Source organism: Homarus americanus, unplaced genomic scaffold (genome assembly GCF_018991925.1).
Source record: "Homarus americanus isolate GMGI-L3 unplaced genomic scaffold, GMGI_Hamer_2.0 scaffold32550, whole genome shotgun sequence".
Classification (NCBI taxonomy): domain Eukaryota; kingdom Metazoa; phylum Arthropoda; class Malacostraca; order Decapoda; family Nephropidae; genus Homarus; species Homarus americanus.
In genome coordinates, this window is record NW_024734754.1 from 154,803 (window position 1) to 178,740 (window position 23,938).

Below are 23,938 nucleotides of genomic sequence, written 5' to 3' on the forward strand. Positions count from 1 at the left end.
AGTTTTACACTAACAATAACCGCATACACCTGGACTGTGTACCTGAAGGTTTATTACACATGCACTTACAAGTTATTCATTACATGGGTTGGGTTGGGTTGGGTTGGGTTGGGTTGGGTTGTTGGGTTGGTTGATTGGGTTGGGTTGGGTTGGGTTGGGTTGGGTTGGGTTGGGTTGGGTTGGGTTGGGTTGGATTGGGTTGGGTTGGGATGGGATGGGATGGGATGGGTTGGGTTGGGTTGGGATGGGATGGGATGGGTTGGGTTGGGATGGGTTGGGATGGGTTGGGATGGGTTGGGTTGGGTTGGGTTGGGTCTAAACTCCAAGACTCGCAGTTCATGTGTCCCAATTTTTCTCAGCATCAATTTCATATTTAATAGTTAACTGTTTGATAAAAATAGGGAGCAGTAAGGACCACCCATTTCAACGTCCCATTTCATTCAATTCACCATCATAAATAACATTTTGCTAACACGGCGTTAATTTCCTTAATTAAATCCATTTCCAATTTTTTAGCATCAATTAACACTTGGTTATGCATGCTAATCACCTGAACGACTGCCAATGAATAATGATCATATGGTAATTATACCCGGTGAAGATTAATTATCGTGGGGACACAGCCTTTGATTTATGGTCCCGTTGTAACAGCCACGAATTAAACAAACCCATTGTGGCCGGAATTTCCACAAGTAACCGGAAGTGTCGTGTATTTGTCCGGATTGGCATATTTTTTTTTATCCGGACTAGTTATTTCCTGAAGAAAAGTTAAGGTATACCCGGTTATGTTGTGTCTTTGTTCGGATTGATTATGTCTTTGTTCGTAATATTAATTTTCGACAGTGTCAAGTAATCACCTGAAGATTAGCCCTAGCTTATTTCACCTAATGATTAAACACCCTAATGTTACCTCGAGGGTTTAGGTTAGGTTAGGTTAGGTTAGGTTAGGTTAGGTTAGGTTAGGTTAGGTTAGGTTAGCGTGTTGTGTTGTGGCCCTGTGTTGTGGTCCTTCAACTGGGTGAAGATGAAAGGTTCCTGTATCTAGCCAACCGAGTGGGTCCTCCAGTGTTCTTATAGGTGAGACTCAGGATAATTGTGAGGTGGAGAGAAGAGCAGTTTTCTATGTGTGTATAATGGATGAGGACAGCAGCAGGGTAAGGTTGAGAGCACTGGTCAGGGTAAGAAGGTCGGCCCTCTCAGTATCAGCTAGACGACGAGGCCAGTAGGATGGTGTATATATGTCAGTAAACCAGAAGTTTGTTACAGAGCCGCCTCAGGTGGAGCCCTTTACCCTGCCGGAGTCGCTGTGGGCGGGGTCACGGGTGGCGGTGCAGTGTGTAGCTGTAAAGGGGGACCCGCCCGTCACCCTCACCTGGCTACATGACGGCGTTCAGGCCACCTCCACCCCCGGGGTCACCGTTACGCCTTTGGGACAGTTCGTCTTGGCGCTGGTGATAGAGAGACTGCGTTCCCAACACGCAGGGAACTACACGTGCCAAGCCAGCTCCCCAGCAGCCATCGTCTCCCACTCGGCCACGCTGCGTGTCCACGGTAACTACCATGCCCACTCCTGCCCCACTAATACCACCTTCTCTTGCAGTGCCGCCCTCCATCAAGCCCTTTGACTTTGGGTCGCTGGTGTCGGGCATGAGAACGACGGTGACGTGCGACGTGCAGATGGGGGACCCACCCATGACGCTGATGTGGCTGCGGGATGGCCACGTCCTCAGCCCCTCCGTCGACCTCCAGATCAGCCAACACGACACTTTCTCCTCCAGCCTTGTGCTGACACACGTGCGGCCTCACCATGCTGGCAACTACACGTGTGTGGCGCGCAACGAGGCGCGTGAGGTCCGCTACACGGCTCAGCTCCTCGTGCGCGGTAACGTAACCTGCGGCCTGATGATGCACCGCAACATTACCGCACCGCACCGCACAGCACCGCACGCGCACCCCAGCACCATTCACTAACACGTTTATTCTCTAATTACAGGATCCCAGAGCCGCGCACTAGCGAGGCACCGTTTAAGCACTTCACTCTGGCACTTCCTCACCACACCCCTCACAGGCACCCACCTGACGCACAACACCTGGTCAACACACTGAGTGGTTTACGCCCTTGGGAGCAGGGAGGTGGTGGGGGTATCAGGACCACTTACCTGGGAGACTCACAACACGCACCTGTTGCACGTCCCCTGGCCAGTTGCGGCTGGCCACCAGTGTGTCTCCCGGGAGGTTGTCCCTCACCGCCTCAACACCTCTCTCCTATAATTAATAATATCTCCTCCTGTAGCGACAGTTGCACACCACACAGCTGTACGTGAGTCAGCTGCAAAGCTTAAAAAAATGATGGTTGATGTCACTGATCACCGTTTCAGTAATCAGCGGACACTCAGCAAGGTGTTGACCAGGTGTGGTGTGTCTCGTGGCACTGCCTGGACCTACCCACCTCTCCCGCACGCTCTAATAACCCAGCACTTCATTAATCTTTTTCAGCCGCACATTATATTTTAACAGCCGTTTGCTCGACCTATATTTTTATCATCACATAATTATGTAGTGTGTGTGTCTAAACAATGCTCACTCACGGTTATTTTGCCTTATTAAACATAATTTAGTTGTTGTAGGAGACAAAACCCGGTCATTATATAGTGTTGTTCCTACACTCCTACATTCTTCTTCTGTAAAACATTCATAACAATTTATATTATGAAGACTCGCCCTTTAGTATATAATATATTATGTGTATACGGCCGTGTTATCAACCAGATCTCGTGCTGTGAGTTTTCAATACAAATAAACAACATTTAAAACATTTATTTCCAACAGCAGCACTTGGAGTATTTGTGTGTGTGTGTGTGTGTGTGTGTGTGTGTGTGTGTGTGATATGGTGGTGATAGTGATGTGTGTATGGCGACCTGTGGTGTAATAGGTAAGACATTCCCACCCTAGGCAGGAAAACACCACAGGGAAACTAAGAGTAAAACACCCACCCCAAACAGGAGTGGCTGGAACGAGGTGGCAATTGTTCAGGGGTAGTGTTGCCAGCGAGAGGTCACCGCCAGGTCACCAAGATCAATAGCGTGATAAAGTCTTCACATTAAAACTTAATAGAAACAAACTGCTCACTTAATTACTGAAAAGTTCCCAGAGTGGATCAGGTTAATGAAATGCTGACGACCTAATAAGATCTGGGAAAAATGGCTGACCCGTTTCTGGCGACAAGAAATTATCGGCGACAGTGGTGGTGGTGGTGGTGGTGGTGGTGGTAGTGGTGGTGGTGATAGTGTAAGGTGGTGATAGTGTGTGGTGGTGATAGTGCGTGGTGGTGATAGTGTGTGGTAGTGATAGTGGTGGTGGTGGTGGTGGTGGTGATAGTGATGATAATATTGGTGATGGTGGTGGTAGTGATGATAGTGGTGGTAGTGATAGTGGTAGAGGCGATAATGATGATGACATTGACACAGAAGATTATAATTGAGATGACAATTAATAATGACGATGATGATGATGATGATAATAATAACAGTAAAAAAATAGTATTACAATGAAGATGAATAATAATAACAAAGACAATGATGATGATGATAATGAAAATGAATATGATTACAGTGATGATAATGAGAGATAATGATAAAATAACGAAGACAATGAAAATGATAATAATGACAAAAACAGTAGATCCAACTATCCTATAATATCAACAACATTCCAACTGACCTCAAAGCAAATGCCAGACGTAGAAAAATAAGACGATAAAGAAGGTGAACGAAATAAACTCGATAAAAGAAAACAAACAAAGAGAAACGATAAAAATTGGGAAAATAGAGATAGCCGTGAGATTGTGCCGAGTTGGAACAAAATGAGACTCACCGCTAATTGGACCTGCACTGTAGGAGAGAGAGCAATTAATGACAAAGTTTGACTCAAAAAAATATCTTACTTTTCTCGCGGCAATCTTTAATACAAAAATTTATAGGTGATAATTAATACAAACAGGACATCATAGAGGAAAAATTAAAGGAGGTTATTGTCTTTTGATGCACCAATTAAAACGCTAAATGAGTACAGATACGAAGCCATATGGGAAAAAAAATTATCATTAGTATTTTTTTCTTTAACAAAAATAAACGAACGAATTAAATATCAAATGAAAAAGTATATCACGGTTTTTTTTTTCTTCATTATTTTATGATATATTAAACACAAAACGAGTTCGGATAAAACACAAAACGAGTTCGGATAAAACACAAAACGAGTTCGGATAAAACACAAAACAGATATGAACATCACATAAGCTGTTAAGGAAAAAAACTCGCTTTTTTCCCCATCTATAATACAGGAAAAAAACCCGGCTTAATGAGTACCTATAGAAAGCCGTAGGATAAAAATAAGAGTTTTTATTTCTACCGCCATTAGCACGAGAGAAAAATGTCTAATGAGCACTGATAGGCGGTCACAGGGGAAAAAATAAGGTATTTTATTTTTTGCCATCGTTTAAAACTACATTTGAAACATAAGGATAGAGTAATTGCCTTGGGGGAGATGATGGTTTAATAATTACTCAAGGATGATGGTTTAATAACTCACAGCTGGTGGTTTAATAACTCACGGATGATAGATTAACTACTCACGTATGATGGTTTAACACCTTTTAGATAATGGTTTAATTACGCACAGATGATAGTTTATAACTTCGGCGAGGAATTAAACCATTATCTAAAAGTGTTTAACCATCATCCTCAAGTAATTATTAAACCATCATCCGTGGTTTAATTAGCCCACTCAGGGATGGTGGTTTAACACATAAGGGTGACTAAATTAACTTACGACCCGTTAAGAATCTGAGAAAGCGACACAGTGGAAAGGGAAAAGGATTTACAGAAAAAGATTGGGAACTGGGTAGGATTTTTAGGATGAAGGGGAAGATCTCTATATGATGGGATGCCTGAGAAGGATGGAATAGGATATGGGAGAGATTCGTGTAATGTGAGGGCAAAGAGAGATGGGTTAGGATTATACTGAAGGAGAGGCTTGGGTGATGGGATGTCAGGATGGATGGTTTAGGATTATAGGATAAAGGATTAGGAAGAGATCTGTCTGTCTGTTTGTCTGTGAGATACAAGAAGAAGGAACAGTGTGAGGAGAGGCTGACATGTTAGGACAATTGGTTTGGTGGTGAAACGATGGGAGCAAGCCAAGGTGGAGGGAGGTGGGGGGAGAGAGAGGGGGGAAAGGGAGGTGGGGGGGGGAGGGAGAAGGAAAGGACAAGAGGAAGAAGGAATAGTTGAAGGAAGGGATGAGGGAAGCTTAAGGGCGAAGGATGGGAGGTGGAGGTGGAAGAAGATGTAAGAGCAAATAACTACGCGGACCAAATTCAATCAGACAATATCTATCGGACAATTCCCCACTGGTCAGAACCCCGCCCAGAGGACAACTTAGTACTCTATCATAATTAGTTTTATTTTGTTCACTAAAGCAAAAGACAAAACGAAAAAAAAAATAATAATAATAAAATAATTAGAAAATTACATGTGAATAAAAATAATGTTTTATAATAAAAAAATGATAATTGAGTTTCGGGTTAAATAATGTATAAAATAATATAGAATAAGTTATCTTCTTTATACACAATAAAAAAAAATAACTGAACAAAAAGGGTATTCGGTTTTATCAACAAATAATATTTAATTGAAAACAAAAACTATTCGACTTAACATAGAAAAAAAAAAACGAAAAAGCACATCTTTAATCACACGAAAAAATACATGAAAATCGGCTTTATTCACACACAATAAAAAAAGCCCAAAGTCTTCGTCTTTACCCACAACACCACAAATAATATAGAAGAAAAAACTTGGCATCACTTTTTTCCTCTTGAAATATAATAACGATAAAAATATATATATATATACATTTTTTCTTTCCACCCCAAGAAAATATTTTACACAGTTAGTTTTACACAACTTAAAAAAAAATCACGTTCACTTAAATAACTAATAATTTATATATAAAATCTTTGCATTTTCCTCGGCTTAAGATTCTCAAAGATTCGTACATTTGTGAGAGATAATTTTAGCTCTTCTCCCCTTACCACATAAGAGACATTCTCCAAATACCTACTTAAGAGAAACACAAATTACCGTCTTTAACTTTGAGAACCTTAAGTCATTATTCCTTTATATACAAACACCTAATTATCACTCTGCACATTTTTTTAATTAGGATTTATTTTAATTATCTGATTGGCTGTTTATATTAGCTTTGTTTTATATATAAATCCTTGTGTTTATATAGCTGTCTCTTGTGTTCCTTATTGGTGTTACATTTAGCTATGATCTATCTATCTATCTGTCTATCTATCTGTCTATCTATCTATCTATCTATCTATCTATCTATCTATCTATCTATCTCTCTATCACCATCCACCATTTGTCTCTTCTATCTATCATTCATCAATTACTATCTTAAAACCTCCTCACTAACCTCTTCTCAATTTCATCCGTCAATCTTCCATCCATCCAACCATCCATCCACTCTTGTTGGCTTCTCTGTTCCATCCATCCATCCATCCATCCATCCATCCAACCATCCATCCATCCATCCATCCATCCATCCATCCATCCAACCATCCATCCATCCATCCATCCATCCATCCATCCATCCATCCAACCATCCATCCATCCATCCATCCATCCATCCATCCAACCATCCATCCACTCTTGTTGGCTTCTCTGTTCCATCCATCCATCCTTCCCTGTTCTCGTCTCCCTCTCTATCCTGATACAACTCTCCAACAGGTAAGGGTCGTATGTTTACTTAATAATATCCCTCACTGAACACAAAAGAGAGAGAGAGAGAGAGAGAGACCCTCTATCCTCGCCTGTACATCTGATCATTTCTATCACCCTTCCTTTAACTTACACTGAAAACTGCGTCATGGGAGGTGGAATGGAGGAAGGGTGGGATGGAGGGAGGAAGAAGGAAGGGGAAGGAGGAGAGAAAAGCAGTAGGTGGGTTGGGAAGGGAGTAAGTGGGGGGGGGTGGGTTGGGAAGGGGGTAAAGTGGGGTGGGTGAGTTGGGAAGGGGTAAAGTGGGGTGGGGTGGGTTGGGAAGGGGTAAAGTGGGGTGGGGTGGGTTGGAAAGGGGTAAAGAGTCCTCCATACACCCTTGTTTACCCCCATTTAGTTGTTAATTAAAGGGAGCTGCTCTATCACCAATGGATCAATGCTCGACAAACCCTCCCACCATTAATTTCCTTATTTCTGGGTAAAGATCCAATTTTTTTTAGACTTTCCATCAGAGTTGAATTTATGGATGGTGTTGAGGATGGTTAGTATTCAAGCCCTTTGAGTACGATGTCGACCCTTTGAGTACAATATCGACCCTTTGAGTGCGATGCCAATGCTTTGAGTACGATGTCTACCCCTTGAGTACTTGAGGGGTTAAGTCATCTTACTCGAGAGGTTAAGTTACACCTATTCACTGTACTCGGAGGGGGGGGGAGGGTTAAGTCATTGTACTCTCAAGGGGTTATATCATCGTACTCAAGGTGTTATGGTCAAGGATTTATCAAGAACATCTCTCTAGGTGACCCTTGAACCAAATCCTAATACCCCTTCATTAGTTTCCAATCCCATCCAATCAGTCATCTCTCTCCTAGAACATTTAACTAATCACCACTTTTATCAACTAATAATCATTCAGTCAACCAATCAATCATAATCAAACCAATCGCTTCGTTACTCACACCACCTAATCGCAGTTAATTTCAGTTTGCATTTAATCATCTTCCCATTAAATTATTACTAATTAATAGTCGCTCCATCTAGGTATGATTCCCTCCATCTGTCTTAGTAGTTATCAAACCTCTTCTCCTTCTAGTCATGGCCCACTCTGTCAGTACATGGCCCTTCCCGTCACTGCATGGCTCACTGTTACTACATGGCCTATCCCCGTCACTATATAGCCCACCCACGTCACTACATGGCCCACCCGCGTCACTACATGGCCCACTCGCGTCACTACATGAACCACCCCCGTCAATACATGGCCCACCCCCTTCACTACATGGCCCACTCCCGTCACTACATGACCCACCCCGTCAATACATCAATACATGAACCACCCCGTCAATACATGGCCCACCGTCACTACATGGCCCACCCGTCACTACATGCACCGTGGCCCACCCGTCACATGGTCCCACCCGTCACTACATGGCCCACCCGTCACTACATGGCCCACCCGTCACTACATGGCCCACCCCTGCTTGCGTCACTCTACAGCTTAGCACCAACACATTTCCATTACTGATAGTGTAAGTTCACCTTCATTTCAGACCAGACAACGCAATTCCACCATCCTTTCAAAACCAGACAATGCAAGTCACTCACCTTCCATTTAATTACAGTGAAAAAAAAAGTCTTCTCTCACTAATCAACGAAGACCTGTGTGTTGTGGCCTCTTCCTCCTGCTGGTGAAGGACGCTTAACTAACTAATCCTCGATGTCCCTCCCTGCCACAGTGCCGCCCCGCTGGGTGGTTGAGCCCCATGACGTGAGCGTCATCCGAGGGAAGGATGCCATCCTCACCTGTCACGCTACGGGCTTCCCGGAGCCCACCGTCACCTGGAGAAAGACCCGCCCAGGTAGGTCTTCGTCAGGTGGGGGTCTTGTTTGTCACAGTCCAATGGATCTTTGTCTGTAGGATCTTAAGCCTATGTTGTGTTAGTCAGGTGGGTTGTTTGTTAGGGGTCTTTGTCAGTCGAGAGAGGTCTCCTTCAGGTAGTTCTCTGAATATACATGACAGGGTAGTGATGGTAAGTTGGAGATAATACACGCTGGGTTGTCACTCTTGCCTTTGTGAGCAAGCTTATACTCTTGTATACTCTTGAACTTGTACGTACTGTACAGTATGTATATGTAAAAAATACACACGATATATATATATATATATATATATATATATATATATATATATATATATATATATCTTTAACTGGAGATATACAAGGAAGTGGCGTGTTATTTGTGTGTATATAGAAGGAAAACTAAAACAGTCATGTGGTGTAAGTAGTAGCTTCATAACACACACACACACACACACACACACACACACTTCACAAACTTCCCAAATGATATTCAGCGGCGTTCTAATTAATTCTTTCAACAAGTAAAATTTAGAAGGGATTTTAAACTCCCTCCTCTTACCAATAATGACGTGCGATTTTTAAAAGCCTGGCAGCGAGGCGGGTCAAAAACTTCTCCTCCAGGACACTCGCAGACTGAGACAAGTGTTCCAATTACATACTAATTACCTCACTTTCATACACCTGTCACGCGCTAACCTGTGTTATAAAAGGATAATTTCTTAATGCTCAATACAGTATCGAGTTTTATCTACGCCAATTGTGTTTTTAAAAAGGTAAGAGTATTTATGACTTCTTGTTTACAGAAATTGTTGTGTATTGTTTGTTTTTGTTTGTATTTGTTTGCTCCTTGTCATGTGCAGTGTTTTGTATTCGTGTTTTTTCTTTAATATTCTTAGTGCCTAACCTACCCTAACCTACCCTAACCTAACCCAACCCTACACTACCCTACACTACCCTACCCACTTCAAGTTTAATCTTCGCGACATTTCATGAGATTCAATTTACAGGTCCTGGCAAGAGGGTGTACAGTGGAGTGGGCATGAACGTTGGCATGGGCGTGGGCATGGGATTGGGAGTTGGCGTACCCATCAGTAGAACGTGGAGCAACGGAACCCTGATGGTGGGGGCGGCGACGGAGGAAGCAGAGGGAAGTTACCTATGTGAGGCAAACAATGGTGTGGGTGCCGGCCTCTCTGCCATCATCAATCTCCAGGTGCAAGGTAAGTGGTACCAGGTGAGGGCAGGTGGATGATAAGTGGTACCAGGTGAGGGCAGGTGGATGATAAGTGGTACCAGGTGAGGGCAGGTGGATGATAAGTGGTACCAGGTGAGGGCAGGTGGATGATAAATGGTACCAGGTGAAGGCAGGTGTATAGCAAGTAGTACTAGGTGAAGGTAGGTAGGTACAGTACACGGTAAGTGGTACTAGTAAAGACAGGTACACGGCAAGTAAGAATATGGAGGACAATCGTTAACCAGCATTCCCTTATACTCACAACTCGTATAGACAACTAAGCGTTAACTTTCTCCCTTTGATAACTAACACCCACAACTTTCCCGGACACACCACTCATGTAACTCAACCTCCCTAAGCCTACAACACCTGGTAATAAATAGGTAGTGAACATGTTACTGCTGAGTCACAACATTTAAATAACTTCAAATGTTTTTTTTCCTCATATAAACTCATTAAAAAAAATTATATTCCTTCGTATTTTTTTTTACTATTTAATTATTTTTAGTGATCTTTCAATATATAACTAAATCGGTATAATTTATGAGACGTTTATTAATATATTCAGAGATCTATAACTACTTTCAGAGATCTATAACTACTTTCAGAGATCTATAACTACTTTCAGAGATCTATAACTACTTCCAGAGATCTATAACTACTTTCAGAAATCTATAACTACTTTCAGAGATCTATAACTACTTTCAGAGATCTATAACTACTTTCAGAAATCTATAACCACTTTCAGAGATCTATAACTACTTTCAGAGATCTATAACTACTTCCAGAGATCTATAACTACTTTCAGAAATCTATAACTACTTTCAGAAATCTATAACCACTTTCAGAGATCTATAACTACTTTCAGAGATCTATAACTACTTCCAGAGATCTATAACTACTTTCAGAAATCTATAACTACTTTCAGAGATCCATAACTACTTTCAGAAATCTATAACTACTTTCAGAAATCTATAACTACTTTCAGAGATCCATAACTACTTTCAAAGATCTATAACTACTTTCAGAAATCTATAACTACCTTCAGAAATCTATAACTACTTTCAGAAATCTATAACTACTTCCAGAGATCTATAACTACTTCCAGAGATCTATAACTACTTTCAGAAATCTATAACTACTTTCAGAGATCCATAACTACTTTCAGAAATCTATAACTACTTTCAGAGATCCATAACTACTTCCAAAAATCTATAACTACTTTCAGAAATCTATAACTACTTTCAGAAATCTATAACTACTTTTAATTTATATATATTTTTTTTTTCTCCACTAACGCCTCTGATCCAAGGTATAAAATTAATGGTATTTTTCCCTCAATTAAATATCATGTGACATTAATATCTGGGCCTCATGTTGATGCTATCACCCTTATCATCACACAGACACACGTGTTGATAAAACCTTACTGAAAATAATCCGTTATCAGTGTAGGTATGTATGTATGTATGTATGTATGTATGTATGTATGTGTGTATGTATGTATGTATGTATGTATGTACGTGTGTATGTATGTATGTATGTGTGTATGTATGTATGTATGTGTGTATGTATGTATGTGTGTATGTATGTATGTATGTATGTATGTATGTATGTATGTGTGTGTATGTATGTGTGTATGTATGTATGTATGTGTGTATGTATGTGTGTATGTATGTATGTATGTATGTATGTATGTATGTATGTATGTATGTATGTATGTATGTATGTATGTCTCTCTCTACCCCTATCTATCTATCTTTATTCTTACATTTAAATATAACAAACCCTCATTCTTTAACTCATTCACTAGACTATCAAGGGTCAGAGGTCAAAGGTTAACACAATATAAATACATTAGTTGACCTAGGAATTGTAAATACTAAACAGAGTAGTAGATATGGCAGTCCACTATTGGATATTTCTCTCTCGGGATTTGAACTCAATTTTCATTATTTTTCTTAATTGATAAAAAATATGTAAAAAAAAATAGTAGAGAGAGAGAGAGAGAGAGAGAGAGAGAATATAACCAGACTTCAGAATAATAGAGAGAGAGAGAGAGAGAGAGAGAGAGTATAACCAGACTTCAGAATAATAGAGAGAGAAATAGAGAGAACATAACCAGACTTCAGAATAATAGAGAGAGAGAGAGAGAGAGAGAGAGAGAGAGAGAGAGAGAGAGAGCAAACTACCGATCCTTTGAATGTGAACCAATCTAAGAGAGATTCTGCACAATCATACTTTACTAGAAATCCTCCCCATCGCTCCTTTCCCCTCTCCTCCCCTGTCCTCTCCCCTCCTATCCTCCTCTCCTTTCCTACCATGCCCTGATCTCTCCCTTCTTCCCTTCATCTCCCTTACCTACTTTCTTACATTTCCTCCCCTCTCCACCTTTCATCTCCCTTTACTCTCTTACCCCCTCACCTCCCTTTCTTCACTTCATCTCCCCTTTCCTACCCTTACCTCCCCTCCTTTCTCTTACCTTCACCTCCCTTTTCCTCCCTTATCTCACCTCCCCTCTCTTACCTCCACCTCCCCTTTCCTCTCTCCCTTACCTCCCCTTTCCTCCCTCCCTTACCTCCCTTCACCTCCCCTCACCTCGTCCTCACTGCAGGCATCAAGAGAGGATTGTGAATTGATGCCTCTGTTTTGTTTGTGTTTTGTTGAGGAAACATATGAATACTACATGGACTGGGAGGAAGGAAGGAAGGAAGGAAGGAAGGAAGGAAGGAAGGAAGGAAGGAAGGAGAGGGAGAGAAGAGAGATTGAGTGAGAGTGCGTGAGGGAGGGAGGAGGAAGGGAGGGAGGAGGAGGAGGGAGGGAAGGGAGAGAGAGGTAGTGAAGTGCGTGAGGTGAAGGAGTGAGGAGGGAGGGAAGACGAGACGGAGAAAGGAATGGAGGAGAAGGAAGGAAGAAGGAGGAGAGGAAAGAAGAAAAATTTAAGGAGGAGAGGGAGGAAGGAAAAGGAGAGAAAGGGAGGAGGAGAAGGCAGGAGGGAGGTGAGGGGGCAGGAGAGGGAGGAGGGGAGGCAGAGAGGGAGGAGGGGCAGGAGGAGGGAGGGAGGGGCAGGAGAGGGAGAGGGAGGGAGAGGGGGGGGCTAGCCTCCCAGCAGGGGTTAAGTCGTCAGAGTTCTCCCAACTTGGGGGAGGTAAGTTGGCCCAAAGACTTACAGGGCATAAGTTTGTCTCTTCCTCCATCACTTGTCAAGAAAGTCTCTCAAAACCGCCTTAGGGAGAGACAAAGAGAGGGGGAGAACAGAGAATAAAAGAGAGTTGACAAGCCACAAATTGATGGGTTGATGAGATGATGAGATGGAGGAGCCAGTGAGAGTGATTGAGGGATTGACGGAGAGGAAGGGAAGGAGGGAGGGGTGAAAAGGGTGGATGAGGTAAAGTAGGAGGGGTGAAAGAGGTGTAGATGGGTGAGGGTGGGTGAGAGAGGGAGAGAGAGAGAGAGAGAGAGAGAGAGAGAGAGAGAAGAGAGAGAAAGAGAGAGAGAAAGAAAGAAAGAAAGAAAGAGAGAGAGAGAGAGAGAGAGAGAGAGAGAGAGAGAGAGAGAGAGAGAGAGAGAAAGATAAAAGAGAGAAAGAGAGGGAGAACTTAAGGCGTTTTCCCTCAGAATTTGTGAGGCTAAGTATTCAAGCATTAGTGTAATTGGTATTAATGGCCTTCGAAGTGGGACGCTTGGTGGAGTTAACGTCAAGGAGGAAAGTGTATAAAAATTTTTATTTTTTTTAATTTTGATTTTAGACTCCGCCCCTGAACTGTGTTAGGAGGAGGAGGTGTAAGTGTTTCCCCTGTTGACAATAATACGGTGACTTTTGTGTTGCTGTTGCTGTTGTGTTGCTGTTGTTGTGTTGCTGTTGCTGTTGATGAATGAATCTAAGGAACTGGTCAATATTTTTTCCTTGGATCAAACCTTTTTCTGATATATTTTTTAGACTCCTCTTTCTATAATCTAAATGTTAAATGAATCATATACAAACACTAAATAGCGTCTACCTTCTGGATTATGTTTACTCTGTATAGGCCTACTATATGCATAGGCCTATGGTAATTAAATACTTTCTTGAGAACATATTCCCTAAATGGTAAATACTTTCTAGTCAACACTATCGTAAGGTAAATACTTTAAATAGGTAATTAATTTTTTGGCCCATATTTATACTTTTAATAATTATGTTAGATGCTAAGTAATGTTATTTTAATACTCGGAGGTATGGGTAAATTTGTACATTGCAGTTTAATTATTATTATTATTATTATTATTATTATTATTATTATTATTATTATTAAAACTATTCATCATTCCTAATCTATTCAGTAATTATCATACATTCTAATTACAGCAGATAAATCATTCATTTACCTTCATTACCTTGACTATTACACTGTTCTAATTACCTCCAGTAGAACATCATTACGCCCGCATTCGATTAAGAAGAAATAATTAATGTCATATATTAAATTTTTTCTCTATATCACCTAACTAACATTTATATATCAGATTTATTCCCCATTTAGAATATTATTAGTTTCTTGAATATTTTGTTTATTTTTTGGTGGCATTAAACTTTCAAACTAAATGCTCTGATCAACTCCACCCCCCCACATTGGTCTCGTTAATTTTAATCAGCCTTTCTTGATCAGCTTCGTAATTAAATTGATCAGTATTGTCCAATTAGCTGCCCTGATGAACATGAAATATCTTGTTATCTCTTTTTTATCATCTTTTGATTAATTTAGTTCCAAACCAATCTTAATCAACATCGAAATCTAGTGTAATTTGGTCCAACCTTTCAATAAATTTATCCAATCAATTGCGTCCAGCCTCTTGATCACTCTCTCTCTCTCTCTCTCTCTCTCTCTCTCTCTCTCCCTGTCATCCAAATCCTTTTTAAATTAATGTGTCCTGGAGACCTATCTGACGAAGCCCTGGTGTGTCCTCAGCGCCGCCTATCGTGTCTGGGGACGGGTCGGTGGAGGTGCGTCGTGGGGAGAGCGTCAAGCTAAGTGTGAGGCCAGGGGCGACTCTCCCATTTCCCTCACCGTGGCCAAGGACGGCAAGACCCTCGACACGAACGACTACAGGTACGTGATGGATGTTGTGAGGACTACAGATACGTACGTGGTGCTGTTGTAAGGACGCCCACACTATGATGGCTTAATCCCCCAGGTACGATGGCTTAACCCCCAGAGTAAGATAACTTAACCCCCAGAGTAAGATAACTTAACCTCCCGAGAGCAATATAAGGCTTAATACTGAAGGAGTTGTGTCATCGTCCCCAAGGGGTTAAGACATTATCCTATACACTAGGTCACTGTACACAAGAGGGTGACATCGTATTAAAGGGATTTAAATTAAAGGTTTACTGAAATTAAAAGGATTATAATGTATTTCAGAACTAACAACATATACAATCATGCAATAGACTAAAGTATGAGCTTCTCTATATAAAAATTTATTTAAATCATACAAAGATTCCAAGGATTTCAAACGATATGAAGTTGTAAAGTCAATCAGTCAGTATGGCAGATTCAGTCAGTCAGTTGTTCAGTTAGTCAGCCAGTCTTTCAGTCAGTCAGTCTCACTCTAATTCTTCCTAAGGTTCACATCAAGTCAGCGGCTAATTAACAGACAGTGCCACAACACCTGCTGACATTACTGACACTCATTATGCATCTTCTTCCCACCAACTACTCCCTCCACACTATACAAACTCCATAACACCCAACTACACCTCTTCCCCACCATACCACCGTCACTGCCTTCCCACTCTACTCTCTTCCCCACTTCCTTACAACCTAACCCATCATCCCACACACTCCATCATCCCCCCCCACTCCTTTTCTCTCACGCATCCTATACACACACACTCTATTTTCTCCCTACACCCATAATCTCTCTCCCCCCCCACCCACACACTAACACCCCTCTCTTCTACCCCTCACCTCTCATCTCACATTCTCTCTCACCACACACTTTTCCTCTCTCCCCTACTCTTTCCCCTCCCTCACCCTCTTCTACCATCACAAACATCCCTCCTCTCCCTCCACCCCACCCCCAACCCTACCCTACTCTCTCCTCCCAAACTCCCTCTCCCACCCCATTCTCCCCCACTCCACCCCACCCCCCCTCTAAACTGTACATAAAATCACAACAGGGCAATAATTCACAAATTGCAATTACAACTCGCTCAATTAAACAAGGCAGCACGGGAATAGCTGTTTTAGTAGCGAACCAAAAACACACAACGTATTTTCTATTCGCCATGAGAACTCCACGAAAAAGCAAGCTCAAAGATAAATCCTTTTTTTTTTCTCGTTAGTATGTGAAAGCTCTCGTTACCTGGTTGGCCTGACTCCTTTCTCTCCCTCACACCATAAAAAAAAATAGTAGGGAAAATAATATTGATGAAAATGGTGCAAGAGTTTGTAGACATTATTGAAGGATTTGGGTTGGTGTGTGTGTGTGTGTGTGTGTGTGTGTGTGTGTGTGTGTGTGTGTGGAAATGGGTAATGGTGATGGAATTAGAGGATAACAGTGATGGTGGTGATGATGATGATGGTGGTAGAATCATCACTAGTAATAATAGTAGAATTATATACTATTTCACCACCATCACCACCATCACCACCACTATTGTTAACTTATTTCTCCAGTCACCATCAGCATCTCATATTACCATCGTATCTATCACTATCACCATCATCACCACATCTACTTCAATACCTCTACCCCTCTACTCTACCCTCTACTCTACCCTCTACTCTACCCTCTACTCTACCATCTAAACAACCGTCATCTACGACTAAGGACTACAACAACTACTGCTAACTGACACAATACAACAAACACACACACACACACACACACACACACACACACACACACACACCACACACACACACCCACACACACACACACACACCTCGCGTCAAAAAGCTAACCAACATAATGATGAACAAACTGCATACAAAATACATAAAAAAAAAATACCACAAAAATAAACTCAGCATTTTTTCGGCGCATAATAAATATATTTCAAACCTTTTCAAAAACATTTAATTAAGCTGCTATTATTTTACATGAATGAAGGTCTTACGGGGTGGGGGTTGGGGGTGAAGTGAAGTGACGTATGAAGGCAGTATTGGTGATTATACGACCAGGTACCACTCCTACCTGCCCTGGTCTGTCACTCACGCTAACATGTTTGGTCACTCTGGTTACTCATTTCTCAGTATATGGTTAACCGACATGCTAATATAAGTGGTGTATGTGGAAAGACAGACAGAGAGAGTGTGTGAGAGGAATGAGGCATTACTAGTAAGCCAAGGTATTATTTGAGCAAAAATTCCAAAACAAAACAAAACCGATCACACATAATCTCACTACACACAACAAAACCCAGGTGAAAGACAACGAAAACACACACACACACACACACACACACACACACACAGTATCGTAATTCTTGAGAGATCTCCAATAGCTTATTTCTTGCAGTTATCTCTTTACAATATATCTGGAATAAAAACCCTTCTTATTTCTCAAAAAAAAAAAATCAGTGTTTGTGAAATTCGTCCGGCAACATCTGCAATAAACATCGTCTACACCCTTACTCAAACGTCGAGTTCATTCCAGCATAAACATCAGAGCCATTGACTAAACATCTAAGGAAATATTACAATCATTACACAACATCCTAACAAACATCAACTCATCCCCCAAAACAGACAAGATTCATCCAAAGCAACATCCCCAGCAAACATCACTACCCACCCATCCCCTGCCTACCATTCTGCAGCAGCTTCCCCTCTCCCCTCTCTCTTTCCCTTTTCCCACATCCTCTCCCACCTTACTGCAACAACTATTTCCTTTCCACTGACTCCTACCCTCCCTACCTCGCCGCCCCCCAACACCGCTCCCCTACCACCACCCACCCCTACCTCGCCCTCCCATCCCTACCCGCCACCCACCCAACAGCACCCGCCAATTTCCTGTCGGTAAATATTGAAAAACACTTTCTGCATCTTCGAACACGTGGAGGCGTCATCAAGGGGTGGGGAAAGACCGTTCAAAGAATATTTCCTCTTTTACCCCTAAAAATGTTTCGCCTTTTGTGTGTGTGTGTGTGTGTGTGTGTGTGTGTGTGTGTGTGCTCTCCTATACCAATCCCAATCAAATGATACGAGATAAACAGACAAACCAACGGACATGACCCACTCTCCGCCCACACCGTAGAGGCTAACAACCCCCCATAACCCCACTACCAACAACCCCCATAACCCCACTACCAACAACCCCCCATAACCCCACTACCAACAACCCCACTACCAACAACCTCCCATAACCCACTACCAACAACCCCATAACCCCACTACCAACAACCCCCATAACCCCACTACCAACAACCCCACTACAACAACCCCCATAACCCCGCTACCAACAACCCCCATAACCCCACTACCACACCCCATAACCCTACCAACAACCCCCATAACCTTCCCAACAACCCCCATAACCCACTACCAACAACCCCACTACCAACAACCCCATAACCCCACTACCAACAACCCCCATAACCCCTTCCAACAACCCCCTACAACCCATCCCCTTCCCCCATAACTATCACAACCCCCATAACCCTACCAACAACCCCCATAACCCCCTACCACAACCCCCATAACCCCTTCCCACAACCCCCCATAACCCCATACCAACAACCCCCATAACCCCCTTCCCAACAACCCCATAACCCACTACCAACAACCCCCATAACCCCACTACCAACAACCCCATAACCCACTACCAACAACCCCCATAACCCCACATCCCCAACAACCCCATTTAACTTCCCAACAACCCCCATAACCCCTTCCAACAACCCCATAACCTACCAACAACCCCCATAACCCACTACCAACAACCCCCATCAACCCCACTACCAACAACCCCCATAACCCACTACCAACAACCCCCATAACCCTTCCCAACAACCCCCCATAACCCCACTACCAACAACCCCCATAACCCCACTACCAACAACCCCCATAACCCCACTACCAACAACCCCCATAACCCCCAACAACCCCATAACCCCACTACCAACAACCCCCATAACCCACTACCAACAACCCCCATAACCCCACTACCAACAACCCCCATAACTTCCCAACAACCCCCATAACCCCACTACCAACAACTCTATAACCCTTCAACAACCCCCATAACCCCACTACCAACAACCCCCATAACCCCACTACCAACAACCCCCATAACCCCACCTCACCCCCCCCTTTACCAACAACCCCCATAACCCCACTACCAACAACCCCCACCACCCCAACATAACCCCCATAACCCCTACCAACAACCCCATAACCCACTACCAACAACCCCCCCATAACCCCTTCCCAACAACCCCCATAACCCCACTACCAACAACCCCCACTACCAACAACCCCATAACCTACCAGCCAACCCCCATAACACTACCAACAACCCCCTCCTGGTGACCGACAGCCTTATTATGATATTAATTCAACGAGGAGCTTCGGTTTTTATTCGCTTTAATTGAAATGCCTCGTATGTTAGTGAACCTGTAAAACGGCTCCACGGGTATTACTCGCAAATTACATATAGAATAACAGTCCCTCTGGTGGTGTTCCTTGTGATGCTAAATATTAATTAAATTAACAGGGGAGTCTACTGTAGTTACCGTAGAGAAAAATACGATGGTCCAGGTAGCAGTAATTGCAGTATTCGCTATTCTTACGTTATACAGTAAGATAACTATAAGGAAACGCATGTAGCTTTTGGCAACACTAAATAATAGTTGTGGTCTTAAACAGAGACACTGAAATATATCCAGAATTCAATTATTCACCAAGCTAGATTCCAAAACATTTTTTAAAAACCAAATTCAACATGCCCAGCTGTCTGACAGGTTGGTTATATATATATATATATATATATATATATATATATATATATATATATATATATATATATATATATATATATTATATATTATATATATATATATATATATATATATATTATATATATATATATATATATATATATATATATATATATATATATATATATATATATATATATATATATATATATATATATAGTATAACCTCTTCCGTAAAATATATGAAGTATTGTATAAAAATACATCTCACGTTCATGTAATTATTATACCGGGAACAAAAGAATTTCAATATCGTCTCCTGCGGCCTCGTGCCATTATCATAAAAATGTTTTAGATAGACATTGCTGCTGACGGCGTAGTTCTTATTCCGTAAAACTCTCTGTGGAGGTGGCTGCTGGGGAAGGGCCCGTCCACCCGTTTAAATAACATTACCCCCCACCACCGGTACTAACTAACGTGTCTTCACAGACAACTACACAGGTTTAGCTCAACGTATCAATCTTCACTGTGCAGTTGAACATAGGGATAGTGAAGTCATTAACATACGCTGCGTGTTTTTCATTATCGCCACCAGTTACCATGCCCAGGTACCCAGGAAGGAACAGTGCCTGGAGTAGTGATAATGCTGGTGGTGTGATAGAGCACTCAGCAACTGTCTTACCCGTTGTTTAGTTCAACTCTTGATTCATTACTTATGGGAACTTCCTCAACAGACGATGGTGAGAAGAAAAAACAAAACTCAGGCATACTAACATTCCAACACAAAGCAACCCCGTGAACAATATTCTCGTCGGGTACAGCTGGTACAGCAATATCCTGAAAAGGACAGGAGAGTAATCTAGATAACTGAAACTCCATCTGCCGACATTGTTGTTCATTTTCGCTCTTATTTCCCGGCCAATCAGGCCCACCGTGCAGTTGGTAACACTGGTGTCGGGCGACGTTGCCGCTTCACTTGTCGTCCCGACTTTAAAGTAGTTTGTGCGGAAGTCTTCAAGCGGCGCTAACTAACTAACTCGTAACTTGCTACAACTTGCTCCTCGAGTCTTCATTATTTCTCCCACCGTCACACTGACAGTTAATTAATAATGCCTCCTGGAGAAGTCCTAGAGCAGCCGCGGCCCAAGTGTTGTCTAGAGTGGCACCATTGTTGAGGGAGGGGAAGATGTTTTATCCTAGACTCCTAGAGCCATAAGCGTTCACCAACATAGTATTGGTATAAAATAGCAACGAATTGCAAAATGAGACGGTGAAATTACCAGCGCTGACTCACATCACGGTGAGCGGATCATAAGACACCATACAGAGAGTAAAGTATTTGGCGAGGGTTTACGTCACTGTTTCTGAATATATGATCCGGGCCATGAAAGATCTTTTAAAACAATGTAATAAGGAATGGTGTGTCATGAACACTACTCAGAGAGGAGGAACAGCGTGTCCTAGCCACCAATCACACAGGTGGGAATAGTGTGTCCTGAGCACCAACCAGAGAGACAGGGAACAGTGAGTCCTGAACATTACACAGTCAAGTGGAGACCTAAAAGCCAGGAGTCGAAACCTAGACAAACACCAACTTGGTCCAGCTCTCTCTACCATCCCTCCCTGTCCTTAAATCCTTAATGTGTGTGTGTGTGTGTGTGTGTGTGTGTGTGTGTGTGTGTGTGTGTGTGTGTGCGTGTGGTGGGTGTGTGTGTGTGTGTGTGTGTGTGTGTGCTGGTGGTGTGTGTGTGTGTGTGTGGTGTGCGTGTGTGTGTGTGCGTGTGGTGAGTGTGTGTGTGTGTGGTACAGTGCCATCTCTCCACATTCTCTCCTGGAGGAATTCGACATACTCCGGGCAGTAAAGGAAGGGAGAGTCTGCAGAAATAAGGAAACAGAATGTGTAAATGGAAGAAGGAAGGAGGAAAAGAAGAAGGGAAGAGGGAAGAGTGTGTAAATGGAGGCATGAGGATTGATAGGCAGGGGGGGGAAGGAGACGTAAGAAATGGACAAAGAGAATTACGGAAGGAGGAACTGAGGGGCGCAGGACAGAATTTGGAAGCGTAGGAAATGAAGAGAGAAGGAAGGATGGTAGGAGGGACAGGGGAGAAGGGAGAAGGATGAGAAGGGAAGTATAGGTAGGAGAAAGAGGACAAATAATAACTGATGGGAGAAACCATGGAATTGGCGGGAAGGAGGGAGGAAGGAAGTATTGGAAAACTTAGGAAAGTTAAAAGTGGGAGAGAGAATCAACGGAAAGGTAGTTAATGGCAGGAAGGGGAAGGAAGGGGAGAGGAGGGGAAGGAAGGGGAGGGGAGGAATGGAGACAGAAGCTGCAAATAAACACGTAGAAAAGAGGAGACGAATGGAAAGGGGGAGAAAGGTAAAAATCCCGAGAGAGAGATTGGAAATAAGTGGAGGCACCAGTGTAGAAGTGGAGGATAGTGGAGTGAGGGAAATGATTACAGGGAGGAGTGAAGGAGAGTGGAGTGAGGGAAAAATATGGAGGAAGGAGTGGAGTGTGGTGTGGAGGAGAGTAGAAGGAGGAGTGGAAGAAAGTGAAGGAAGGCGTGGAGGAGAAGTGGATTGAGGGAAACATATGGAAGAAGGAATGGAGTAAGGAATGGAGGGAGAAGTTGAGAGAAGTCGGTGGGAGTGGAGAAAAGTGGAGTGAGGAGTGGAGAAGAGTGGAGGAAAGTGAAGTGAAAGTGGATCCTATACTCCTGACGTGCCTTTGTTTTGGTTAGTGTGGCTGCCCAAACACTGACTACCATACCCACCGTAACTCAGATACACAGTGTGGCCGGGCATTACACTCTACCACCAACTCCCCATCATATAAAGTTAGACACCCATTCACAGGTGGATTAAATGGACCTCCTAACTACACATGTTATTAAGGGTGAAACTTCAATGTAAACTGTTAATCACTCCCTCTAGTGACGACACAAATCCAGGCGGCAGTTTTGGAAATAGTTTGGGCAGACTTTTTTTAAACTTTTTTTTTGTTCAAGTATTTATCAATTTTATGGAAACTGCTAACAATAACACTGAAATTAAATGGGACTGGAGTGAACGTTTAAGGGTTATATTTCTTTGGAGTCAAAATTGGTTCTGAAATCTGATCAAAGTTGAAGACAATGACTCACGAGAGAAGCGTCACAGACAGACAGACAGACAGACAGACAGACAGACAGACAGACAGACAGACAGACAGACAGACAGACGGACGAAGCCCTCTGTACCATCCCACCGTTTTGTTAGTGGAGTAAAAATGGAAGGAACAGTATATAAAAGGAGGGAACAGTATATAAAAGGAGGGAACAGTATATAAAAGGAGGGAACAGTATATAAAAGGAGAACAGTATATAAAAAGGAGAACAGTATATAAAAGGAGGGAACAGTATATAAAAAGAGGAGAGCAGTATATAAAAGGAGGAACAGTATATAAAAGGAACAGTATATAAAAGGAGAACAGTATAAAAGGAGAGACAGTATATAAAAAGGAGACAGTATATAAAAGGAGACAGTATATAAAAGGGAAACAGTATATAAAAGGAGGAACAGTATATATAAAAGGAAGACAGTATATAAAAAGGAGGGACAGTATATAAAAGAGGAACAGTATATATATGGAGGACAGTATATAAAAGGAGAGCAGTATATAAAAGGAGGGAACAGTATATAAAGGAGAACAGTATATATATGGAGGAACAGTATAAAAAGGAGGAACAGTATATAAATGGAGGGACAGTATATAAATGGAGGTGAACAGTATATAAAGGAGGAACAGTATATAAAAGGAGGAGCAGTATATAAAAGGAGACAGTATATAAAAAGGAGAACAGTATAAAGGAGAACAGTATATAAAAAGGAGGAACAGTATATAAATGGAGGGAACAGTATATAAAAAGGAGACAGTATATAAATGGAGGGGAACAGTATATAAATGGAGGGAACAGATATAAAAGGAGGGAACAGTATATAAAAGGAGGAACAGTATATAAAAGAGGGAACAGTATATAAAGGAGAGACCAGTATATAAAAGGAGGGAACACAGGAGAGGAGGAAATAAACTGTAGGAAATATATTACGCAGGACAGTAAACTGGGAGAAGGAAGGAGAGTGA

At 42.2% G+C, this 23,938-nt stretch overlaps 1 protein-coding gene across 1 annotated transcript in view; it reads left to right on the plus strand.

Annotated features, from left to right (window-relative positions):
* Nucleotides 1-23,938, plus strand: part of LOC121870483 (Down syndrome cell adhesion molecule-like protein Dscam2) — a 66,380-nt gene that overhangs the window by 14,477 nt on the left and 27,965 nt on the right. Inside the window, 6 exon segments of the mRNA XM_042372317.1 lie at nt 1,267-1,581; nt 1,583-1,882; nt 8,528-8,650; nt 9,661-9,873; nt 14,837-14,977; nt 15,368-15,443. Of these exon segments, the coding sequence (XP_042228251.1) occupies nt 1,267-1,581; nt 1,583-1,882; nt 8,528-8,650; nt 9,661-9,873; nt 14,837-14,977; nt 15,368-15,443 (1,168 nt within the window).